The 12216-nt window shown below is 37.0% G+C and overlaps 1 protein-coding gene across 1 annotated transcript; it reads left to right on the top strand.

Annotated features, from left to right (window-relative positions):
* Positions 1–298: 298 nt before the first annotated feature.
* On the top strand, positions 299–9350 carry LOC110725839. The gene is made up of 9 exons (XM_021905302.1): positions 299–933; positions 2091–2177; positions 4631–4720; positions 4819–4905; positions 4984–5103; positions 5206–7311; positions 7393–7539; positions 8015–8568; positions 8921–9350. The coding sequence occupies exons 1-9, from the start codon at positions 886–888 to the stop codon at positions 9081–9083; spliced, it is 3402 nt and encodes a 1133-aa protein (XP_021760994.1). The 5' UTR covers positions 299–885; the 3' UTR covers positions 9084–9350.
* Positions 9351–12216: the final 2866 nt, after the last annotated feature.

Below are 12216 nucleotides of genomic sequence, written 5' to 3'. Positions count from 1 at the left end.
CTCAGTAAATCATAATAGGTCCTTAATTATAGCATGCATTTTCAAATTAATAATACGGAGTAACATTTTAGACAATATTTTAAAATGTTATTTTTTTTTGAAAGCTTTTAAATTGTTATGTAATAGTACACGAACCCTATTAACATGATTTTAAAAAAAAAAATCAAACTATTAACAAGATTTTTTTAAAAATAAATCTATATCAAAATCAATTTCGCGCCTTTTGATAATTCTAGCAAAACCATAAAAATATTGAAATTATTTTAAAATTTATTTATTTATTTTTGTAAAAAGCAACATTTTCTCTCTTTCTCTTTCAATTCTTTCATCATCTTTGACTTGTACTTAGGCGGAAGCGACCGCAACTTTAATTCTTTTTTCTCTTTCTCTCTCCTCTTTCTTTTCAGACAATAAAAAGTTAAATTAAAAAAAAAAACAAAACAAAAAAAAAAACATTCTCTCTCCTCATTTTCTCTTCTCCTTTCTCCTCCCTTCGCCGGAGTTCTCGCCGCCGGCAACTTCTCGCCGCCGTAATTTCTCTCTCCTCCTTCAAACTCCGAGATTTCATTGCTACCTCGAAATTCGTGCAATTGCTAGTAAAAAGCAAGATTGATCTGCTGTGGGAACTCTGCAATAGAGTTGTTGTAGAGGTGGAAAAGGAAAAGGGTTTTTTTTGGGAAGATAGAATTAGTTAGATCTAGGGTTTTGAAAATTGAATTTTGGGGGAGTATAATTGTGTAATTTCTGGGTTTTTTAGAGTGGGATTTTTGGTCAAGGTTAAGGGGATTTTTGTTGAATTTTAATGGTGGTAGTGTAGAAAGAGGATGAAAGGCAGTGATGTTAGAGATCGGAGAGGGAGGCGATTAGTTGGATTTCTCACATGGAATGGCAGATCTTGTTAGTTATGGTAATGCCGATCGTGACATTGAGCAGGTTGTTTTTCTCTCTCCTCAATTTGTTGTTGTTGTTGTTTTTTGTGCTTAATTTGGTTGTTTAAACAAATTTGGTTTTTGGGACGTCGAATTTCAGCTGTATGTGAAAGAATTTAGTTGATTTTGGTGGTCAATTTGAAGTTAATTTTGACTTGGTTGAAATTATAGGAAAGTAGGAAGAATGTAGTTTAATGGGTTTTTTTTTTTTTTTTTTTTTTTATATATTTTTCATTTAATTTTTTTTGATGAATTTTTTTTAGAAATTAGGAAGAATGTAGTATAATGGGTTTTTTTGATGATTTTTTTTTTAGAAATTAGGAAGAATGTAGTATAATGGTTTATTTTTTATTTTTGTTTTGATTATTATTGTTTAAAAGTTTTAAAGTTGGGTTCTTTTTAGATTGTGTACTAATTTTGCTTATACATGGTTGGAATTAACTACATTGTTTACTCAAGGAGGGATATTGAAGAGGGTTTTGAGTAGGATTTACGCTCATATCACATTCCTTTTGATTTTGTTTCGGTAGAGCTGGCAAATGCTCGTGTTGTCGTTTTAAAAATGGGTTGTGTTATTGTCATCTTCTCTCTAACTGGGGGGGGGGGGGTTGTCTTTTAGACTTGTGGGGGGAGGGGGGAATTAGCAACTTTAAGGGGTTTGAAAGATTTTCATAGGTGAGGTTTTAGTAATGTGATGGTGCTGGTCATTGTTTGGCATGCCTATGTAAATCCTGTAACCTATGTACATTTTGTTGCTTTTTCTTAGAACCTTAAAAAAATGGGTTATGTTTATGATCATGTATAAATATTAATGAATGTGGTTTTAAATCCAGGCGAGCTTTGTTTATTGATAACAGTTTACAAATTCTTGTTCTATGTTTTGAACAATGTACTTGCAACTTTGGAACATTAGACAATGGTTGCTAGATATATGGAGCACTTCATGAGTTGTGATTCACATGTTTCCGAAGATGTTGGTGTATACTCTTGATTATTGCTTGGCATGTCCTAGATTACTCTTGCTTTTATCTATTAACCCTCTTTATTTAAAAGTGTTAATGATGTCGTCAAAATAGTTAGTAAGGGCTACTAAATATGCATATATTCTATATAGATTAGGGCCTCATAAACTAATCAGTTTCACTTTTATTTAAAATGCAGGCATTGATAGCTTTGAAGAAAGGTGCTCAGTTGCTTAAATATGGTCGTAAGGGAAAGCCAAAATTTTATCCGTTTAGACTTTCTAGTGTAAGTTCAGTGCTCTTCTTTAATGTTTCTCAGTTTAGCTGACTGAAAATACTTTGGAGATATGTTGTAGTTTTGTAGAAGAGCTGAATGCTTGAGCTCTTGCCAATATACTGATTAAAGAACTGGGGCCTGTGGGGTTATACTATCCTTTACATTATCTTGTTTGTGTCCATGTATTATTGTTAAAAGAACCGTGGTCAGTTTATGTTGTGTAGTCTTGTAGGAGATATGTTGTAGTCTTGTAGAAGAGCTGAATGGTTCAGCTCTTGCCAATATGCACTTCTTCTTATTCAACATCTATGATGTATGTCTTTACTGAATTTTAAATTTTGGGGCTTAAGTTATGAATATAATGCTCTTTTCAGCTTTTGAATGTGTTTTGGAATAGAACTAATCTATTGAGAAACAAGGGCCGAGTTTGCAAAAATATTGATAGTATTGGTATTACTATCTTCTTTTTAACAATCACTAGTTTCAAGATCTTAAGAAAGAGAGACGTTAAGATACATGCTCAAAGTCAATCACTTACCACTGGCCTCATGAATGTGTTGCTAGTATGAAGTTTGTTTGACCTAGTGTTGGAATTTATTTTTAGAATGTGGACTGTTGAGCCCATGAAAAAACCCACATGTGAGTGGAAGTGTTGTCTCACATCAAACAAATGTAAAAAATTAAGTGTTGGGATGTGTATCCTACATTGAAGAGAAGAGAAAGTGGTGTCCATTTTATAAGGCTAAGAGGCTTCTCCTCCCATGCCATATGGTTTTGAGGTAAAAGCTCCTTGTGGACTTATAAAGTGGACTCTTGTGAAGGTGCTGTTAGGCTTGTTTAACATGGTATTAGAGCTAGGTTGGGTTGGATTGAGTTGTGATATGTGATTATGTGCTACTAATATGAACAACTCATGTGCAAGGGGGCAGGTTGAATCCATGAACTAATCCACATGTGAGTGAAAGTATTGCCCCACGTTAATGAAGTGTAAAGTAGAGGGGAATATTGGGATATGTATCCCACATTGAAGAGAAGAGAAAGTTGCGTTCACTTGATAAGGCTAAGGCCTAAGGGTTTAATCAGTTCATTGCAATATAGTTTTAAGGTGGAACCTCATTGGACTTCGGAAGTGAACTCTCATGATGAGTGTGTCACAATGGTGTTTCTTGACTTAAGATTTAGTTGGTTAAGAGGGATTAAAAAAAAAAAAAGAAAAATAAATCTTTTAGCAGAACTGTGTGATGAGTTCTAAGCTAAGTTGGAAAAGTGATGGAAGATAGTAATATTATTGTTGTCCAATAGGCTTGTCAGTTTATCTGATCTGAATTTTTGCGATGGCTTTATCTATTTCATGAAATTATTTCAATGAAGGTTGTAAATCACTTATGGAGTAGTATATGAGAAGTGGGGATTGTTTGACTCAAGACATAAGATTAGGCTTAGAATCAGTCAAGTACTGTAAGCTGTAGTTGCAGATCCTAGATGGAAGTCACCAGGTCATATAATCTTGAATGATTAATCTTTACAATTGTAGACTTGTAGTAGTGTGGCATGTGTTGATGTTGGCCTTTAGGAATTTCTGCCATAGAAATGATAAAGAATGATTGATTTTAACATTGGTGCAAATTACAACTGAACTTTAGTCATGCAACTACTAGTGCAACGAGGAAACTTGGTTATACAAATGAAGTTGAAGTGAAGCAACAATTGTTCAATTTTGGATTACTGTGAAATTTCATTAAACAAGATCTAACAGCTTCTATTTAAAGTAAACAAACTGTGCTCTGTTGATAATTCTGGGATTTTTATATTTCTTAGTAACTCTTAGTACACATTGACTCATGTCTTAGCTGAATATTAATTTAATTGCAGCGACAAAGTTTATAGAATTAGGACCTGCTTAAGCATATGTGTCTATAGAAGACACTTGTAAGCTGCGCATTCATAGGGTTTCGAAATTGATCATTATTGATTCTTCAATCACTATTAGCTTATTTTAACTTCTAGTGGGTGGCAATTCGGGTCATTAGGTCGGGTTTGGGTTAGATTTTGGGTTGTGATTAAAAACTATTAAAAATAGTGTAAAACTTAATCTTATTACAAAAAATGATATTTGGGTCAAATCGGGTCAAATTCGGGTTGTTTAGTTTAGGTTCAAGTCGGTTTATCGGATCGGGTCGGGTCAGGGATTGCCAGTTATCTTCCTTCTCTGTTCTATCAATCTATTTTCCCCGAATGCAAGTAGATGATGCCTTTTAATCATCTACCAAGTTACTCATGTATAGTATATGTTCCTGTCTTCAATTCTAAGCACGTAACATTCTGTTTCATTTATGTTGTAGTGGATTCTTTCGACTCTTAACCTAGTAGATTATTATTGCTAGTCAGATTACCATCTTTATATGTACTTTTTAGCAGATCTCTCTTTTGCTGACCATGAGTTTAACTCTGTAATATGACAGGATGAAACAACATTGATTTGGTTGTCTAGTGGTGGTGAGAAAAGTATAAAGCTATCTTGTGTCTCTAAAGTTATTCCTGGACAAAGAACTGTGAGTTTTATTTTTTGGGTGATACTTGCAAGTATTGGAGTTATACTTTATGTTTTAATAACTCCAACTAAACATGTTCTCTTATATCTGTTTTCCAGGCTGTTTTTAGAAGGTATTTGCGTCCAGACAAGGATTATTTGTCCTTTTCCCTTATATACAATAACGGAAAGCGGTCTCTTGATCTGGTTGGTAACAATTTAGTTATTGTCTTGGTCATAGCGTATCATGTCTGGCTGTGATTAAAAGTTTATTGTGTCTTTCAGATCTGCAAGGAGAAAGTTGAGGCTGAGGTGTGGATTGCTGGTCTCACAGCACTCGTCTCTGCAGGGAAAGGTGGGCGCTCGAAAATTGACGGATGGAATGATGAAGGCCTTTCCTTACAAGTAAACATTTGAAACTATCAAAATCTTGGAAATTTGGTTGCTGTTTCTCATGTTTGTAAATCCAAAGGAATTTTAAGCCAATTTTTTGATAATTGATTGCAGGACAACAAAGATTTGACATCAAGTAGTCCAAGTGACAGCTCTCTTACCTTGACAAGATATCTTAGCTCACCTGAAGACTCTTTTAGTTTTCATGGTGGTTTCTCTCCTAAACATAATCAGTCAGGCAACTTTGTGTCTTCTGAGAAATCACATGTAGCTTCAGAAAATACAAATATGCAAGCAAAAGGATCTGCTTCAGATGTTTTCCGGGTTAGTGTATCTAGTGCACCCAGCACTTCTAGTCATGGATCTGCAGGTGATGATTGTGATGCTCTTGGGGATGTGTACATTTGGGGCGAGGTTATATGTGAGAATTCTTTCAAGGCTGGACCTGATAAAAGTGTAAATTTTGTTAGCACAAGAGCAGATCTTCTACTTCCCAAGCCATTAGAGTCTAATGTTGTTCTGGATGTGCACCTCATAGCTTGTGGTGTCCGGCATGCCGCTCTTGTCACAAGGCAAGGTGAAGTTTTCACCTGGGGTGAGGAATCTGGAGGTAGGCTGGGGCATGGTGTGGGGAAGGATGTTTTTCAACCTCGTTTAGTTGAATCTTTAGTTGCTTATAATGTTGATTTTGTTGCATGTGGTGAGTTTCATAGCTGTGCTGTAACAATGTCTGGTGAGTTGTACACATGGGGTGATGGCACTCATAATGCTGGGCTTCTTGGTCATGGTAATGAAGTTAGTCATTGGATACCAAAGAGAATTGCCGGACCTCTTGAAGGTCTCCAAGTGGCTTCTGTAACTTGTGGTCCATGGCATACTGCTTTAATAACATCAACTGGGCAGCTCTTTACATTTGGTGATGGAACCTTTGGTGTCCTAGGCCATGGAGACCGTGAAAATATTCCTTATCCAAGAGAGGTGGATTCTCTGTCAGGTTTGAGGACAATTGCTGTTGCATGTGGAGTTTGGCATACTGCAGCTGTGGTTGAAGTTATCGTAACTCAATCCAGTTCTAGCATTTCATCAGGAAAACTTTTCACTTGGGGTGATGGAGATAAAAATCGTCTTGGTCAAGGTGATAAAGAGCCCCGTCTGAAACCAACTTGTGTGCCATCACTTATTGAATACAACTTTCATAAAGTTGCTTGTGGACATAGTTTAACTGTTGGGTTGACTACAATGGGTCATGTATTTACGATGGGGAGTACTGTTTATGGTCAGCTTGGAAATCCTTTTTCTGACGGAAAACTACCTTGTTTGGTTGAAGATAGGCTTGGTGGTGAAATGGTTGAAGAGATTGCCTGTGGTGCATATCATGTGGCGGTGTTAACATCCAGGAATGAAGTTTACACTTGGGGAAAGGGAGCAAATGGGAGGCTAGGTCATGGAGATATAGAGGACCGAAAGACACCGACCTTGATTGAGGCCTTAAAGGATAGACATGTTAAATATATCACTTGTGGTTCTACTTACACAGCAGCTATATGTCTTCACAAATGGGTATCTGGTGCTGAGCAGTCTCAGTGTTCCTCTTGTAGGCAGGCTTTTGGATTTACTCGAAAAAGGCATAACTGCTACAATTGTGGACTTGTCCACTGTCATTCTTGTAGTTCAAAGAAAGCATTTAGGGCAGCTCTTGCTCCAAATCCTAGTAAACCTTATCGTGTATGTGATACTTGTTTTGCCAAATTGAGTAAAGTTTTGGAAGGTGGCAGCAATAGAGGAAAAAGTTCTGGGCCTCGGCTCTCAGGTGAAAACAAAGATAAATTAGATAAAGCAGAATTAAGATTGTCAAAGTCAATGCTACCTCCCAACCTGGATTTAATTAAACAATTAGATACTAAAGCTGCCAAGCAGGGAAAGAAAGCCGAGACGTTCTCACTGATTCAGACTTCCCAAACGCCTATGTTACAATTGAAGGATGTCGTTTTATCTGGTAGTGCTGATGTAAAGCAGACAATACCAAGGCCAGTAGCTACAACAGCAGCTGCTACTTCCATTTCCAGACCAGTGTCACCTTTCTCACGTAAGCCAAGTCCTCCACGTTCAGCAACTCCAGTTCCTACGACTTCTGGCTTGTCTTTCTCTAAAAGTATTTCTGACAGTTTGAAGAAGACTAATGAACTACTAAATCAAGAAGTAGTTAAATTGCGTGCACAGGTGTGTTATATACCTCCCATGTATGTTGTCTAGCAGTCATTCGAATTAATGCTTTTATCTAATTGGTCTTTATCTGGTAAGGTTGAGAGCTTGCAGCAGCGATGTGAACTTCAAGAGTTAGAGCTTCAAAAATCGTCAAAGAAAACTCAAGAAGCTATGGCGCTTGCTGCAGATGAAACTGCAAAAACTAAAGCTGCTAAGGATGTAATAAAGTCGCTTACTGCACAGGTTCTTATCCGAATCTCTATTTCAACACTTTTTGATATCATTTTATTGAAGTTAATGTTATAATATCTGGCGCTACATAATTGTGCAAGTTTACGAAGCTGAGTTTTATAATTCGTTTATGCTACTTTCAACTTCTAATTGAATTCTTTTTACTAGTAAAACAAATCTCTTCTCTGTTGATCCTTAAGATCTCCTTTGACAATGCGTTGTGCTCTGTTCATCCCTTAGCAAATGTCTCCAAAATCCAATGCTATCCTTCCCATTGTTTGCGCTACCTTATTATGTTTCATACTATCCCATTCCCTTCTAGAAGGTTTTTTTAGGTAAGCTTGTGATATGCATTAAAAATAATGTTTTGGACCGAGTTTAGTTTTCTTCTTAATTTAGTGATATCTTTGTGTTTAATTCTATTTTTATGTGGAGGATGCTTCTGTGAAGATGGATTCACAATTATATATATCAATTCTTGTTTCAGCTCAAAGATATGGCTGAGAGGTTGCCACCTGGGGCCTATGATTTAGAAAACATAAAGATGCCACAATTACCAAATGGCTTGGAACCAAATGGTATCCATTCTGCTGATGCAAGCGGAGAGCATGTTTTAAGATCCAATCCTATGAATGGTCCCATCTCCTCATTAACTGGAGTTGATTCGTCCATGACAAATGGAACTCAAGGACCTTTACAGTCACCTAGGGAATCATACATGCTCAATGAAAACAGTTACCAGCTGAATGAGAGTTTTGCAGCCTTGAAGGGTAGAGAGGATCAGTTACATGCCAAACTGTCAGCTGCTGCTGGTGGTCTGCAGACATGCAGTAGCAGTGTTTCTGATGCCACTGATGCTCGGTTTTCGGCATCATCTCAAGATGGCTTTAATAGTAGTAGGTCAAAAAGTCCAGTTCCATCAGCAGCTAATAATAATAATCAAGTTGAAGCAGAGTGGATTGAACAGTACGAACCTGGTGTTTATATCACTCTGGTTGCCCTTCGAGATGGAACTAGAGATCTCAAACGAGTGCGCTTCAGGTAAATATTCCAGATTTTTGCGTCTTAATATTTCGTATGGCCCTTGAGAATATGATGACGTTAAGAAAAATCTGCCTGTTAAAGTTAAACCATGCATTATGCATCTACATCACAAGGCAGTTAATACAATTAATAGAAGAAAATGACATGGATTTTTTGTTCATCGAAGATATTTTCACTAAATTATTCACGTCATTTTGTAAATTGGGTAATTCAAGATGCATTGCCTAAATCATCGATTAAGAAACATTGTGTTAAATGAGCTACCTCTTTGAAACATGTCATCATAAAATCACTTTAAATTTAGCGGTCTATATATGCCAAGGTTTGACATATCTTTCCATCAATGCAGCCGAAGAAGATTCGGGGAACACCAGGCGGAAACATGGTGGTCGGAGAATCGTGAAAAGGTGTATGAAAGGTACAATGTTCGCGGGTCTGACAAGTCATCTGTTTCTGGACAAACAGCGAGAAGATCAGATGGAGCCATGTCTCCGGCATCCCCTTACAACTAGCCGATGACTGTAGGTAGATAGTGACCCTGTAATTATTGGGATGCCTTTTTGCAAAGAATTGGCTATGATATTGACAGAGTAAATCACATTCTTCTGCCCCTCTAGAATTTTTGATTATTTTTTTTACACTTCATTTTAGCCTTTTGGGGGTTAAGCTACACCTTTTGACCTGTTAATTGTCATATTAGTGTATATAAATTATTCATTGCGAGAAAAGTGGGATGTATGTAGCTAGTTTAACGTCAATGTCTCCTATTTACCTGATCATCCCTTGTTATTCTCCTCTTATTTTGGAGATTGTTTTGATAAATTCCAATCTGTCTCTTTCCCTCAAAACTTGGGATGGCTTGCCGTTTTTTTTTTCTTTCTTCCTTTTACTCCGTATTAGGCAACCCCTTAATTAGCATAGGGTGGTTTCAAAATTATTAAACGGATGGAGTATAAATAACTAGGTTAGAACCCGTGCGATGCACGGTTTATATAAAACCTATTTTTAATTTGTAAATTTTAAAAATAAATCACTATTGTACATGAATATAAATAAGAACGAGTGCCCGGGGCGTTATATAAATCACTATAACGAGTGCCCGGGGCGTTAGATAAGGATAAATTATATTGGTTGAAATAGTATTAAGTTAGGAATTTATGATAAAATCACACGTCGTTCGGTGTAATTAATGTTAGTTTTACTCTAATATTTACACTTTGATTCTCTTATCTAACGCCCCGGGGGCGCTCATTAGCTTTTGCCAATTATATATAATTTGTAATTTTAATTTTTTTTTATTTTCATCAAAATTATGATATAGTGATCAACGTTGTCTAATTCATAGTTCAATGTAGGAGGTCATATATTAGGGGCCGTTTGGTTCTCATGGTGGAATCAGAATGGAATGGAGAAAGGGTATCAAAGAAAATGTAATGGATCCCTTTCAATTTAGCATGTTGTTTGTTTTACAAAAAACACAAGGGAAACACCTCCACCACATCCACCATAGCAACACTCAATTTCTTCATTTCCCGGCCACCCTACAACCGAACCACCACCTCGCCGCCCTTCACCCTCCCTCTTCCGCCCTTCGCCGCCCCTCATCCTCCTTCCTCCGACCCTCGCCGTCATTAATTTACCCGGAAAACTTCCCCCCCACCCACGAAAAACCCTAAAAAATCCTCCCCCTCCCCTTAAAACCGTCGGCCGCCCCTCCCCCCACCCTGAAGATGACATCATCCTTGTATTTAGGCGGAAAAATCTATAAATATTACTAAAGTAACAACCGCTGACGTCATCACTACTTATGTGTCACTCTCTTATTTAATCTTTTCCCGCCAAAATGTAAGGATGATATCATATTTTTTTCCCCCCTTTTTAAGCTACCTATTTAACATTGTTTTGAAAATTAAATTCAATTTAAATTTTAAGTTTTTTTTACGCATATTACGCTATTTTATTATTTACAAATAGTTGTTAAAAGTTGTTAATAATATAGTTCAATTGATTCTAAAAAATAATATGAAAAAAATGAATTTTTGGAAATTTGTATTTTCATATTTAATTAGAAAGTATTACTCCGTAAAGATCATTTTTTTAAATTTGTAGTTGTTTTATCTTAATATGTGCTAAAGATCAGTCTATAATTCATTTCTTATTTCAAAACCGTGCATCACACGGGGCTAATCTAGTTTTTATTGAGAGAGCGACACGTGTGTAATGATGACGTCAGCAACTTCTGTTATGGTAATAGTTAATAGATATTGCGTAAATGTAGAATGAATTTAATGTACTCCCTCTGTTTCATATTACTCGCAACAATTACTAAATATGGGTGTTTCACATTACTCGCAACAAGTTATTTTTTTCCCTTTTTTAGTAAGTTTTTAAGGGTGAATTGTCTATATTGCCCTTACTTATTTTGATTAATTTGTTTTAACACAAATTAAAGAAATTCACTTAATCCTAAATCTAATCAATTAAGTCTAACCATTCCCACCAAAATTAATCCCCCTTCTACTTATTTCATCAGAGATCATTTATCTCCCCAACTAACTCATTCATTGCTTCTCATTCAATTCGTCTTGATAATGCTGCCCAGTTTGAACAAATTGTGAGGAATTCTCCAGAATTCCTTTATAAACCCTAGATCTACCTTCACAGTTCGTATTCTCTCTCCTCTCTCCTCTACACTCTTTCGTCTCTCCTTGGTTCTCTCTCTGAAACCCTAAAAATTTTCCAAATGAGTTCCCCTCCAAATGAGAACGATTCTCTTGCCCAGAAGGAGGAGGATACTGACCGTCCATTCTCACTATACACAGCGCGTCGAGGAACTGGAGTCATGAAACCAGTTCGTTACTGCTCTCTAGTGTTCACCAGGTATCTTCGACGGAAAATTGGGGCTAAAATTGGCCCCAATACTGGATGTGAGGACAAAGATGATGCTGTGGAGGTAGATCTACCAAAACCTAAGGTTGTTGAGGTTGAACCTGCTTCAGTTGTAAGTGCTGCTGGTCCTTTAGCTTTGACAGAAGAGGCAACTGAGGGCCCAGATCTGGTGGTGGAGGCTAGGAGTGACCCTGTTCTTGCTGTCGCTGAGGTCCCTAAGTCCCCTGACCCCGTTGCCGTTGTGTTTCCGAAGTCCTTGAAGGCTACCGCTGCTTCTAGGTCTTCCAGAGGCAAGAAAAGGGTCCGATCCGTCTTCACGGAGGACTGCAGCGACTGGGACCCTGAGTATATGGCTTATTTGAGGGAGAAGTATCCTCATGACTTCCCTCCCAGTAACTGACCTTGCAGCGTAACGATTCCTATCTAAATATTGTTTATTTTTAACTAATTAACCTATGTTTCTGTGAAAATGGTTTTGGTTTGATAGATATGTTGAAAATTTTTGTTGAATATGTGAGTATGTTGTATTTCGCTGTATTTTGGGTTAATGTTGCTTGTGTTATGCTCTATGCTGGTTCAATTTGCTGCCTTTCATGTTGGTGTTGGTGCTTGCACATTAATTGTCCTGCTGTTGTTGTTGTCCTCTGTGTTGGTAGTGACTTTAATATACTTGTAAGTTGCTGTTGTTGGTGTTGTCTGCTCTGATTGGCTCGTGTTGGTGTTGTGCTGGTATAATATCATGTTGAATACATGTTG

This window comes from Chenopodium quinoa, unplaced genomic scaffold, assembly GCF_001683475.1.
Source record: "Chenopodium quinoa cultivar QQ74 unplaced genomic scaffold, ASM168347v1, whole genome shotgun sequence".
Classification (NCBI taxonomy): domain Eukaryota; kingdom Viridiplantae; phylum Streptophyta; class Magnoliopsida; order Caryophyllales; family Amaranthaceae; genus Chenopodium; species Chenopodium quinoa.
The sequence above is the reverse complement of the archived record's forward strand: the minus strand, read 5'-3'. Positions and strand labels throughout refer to the sequence as shown.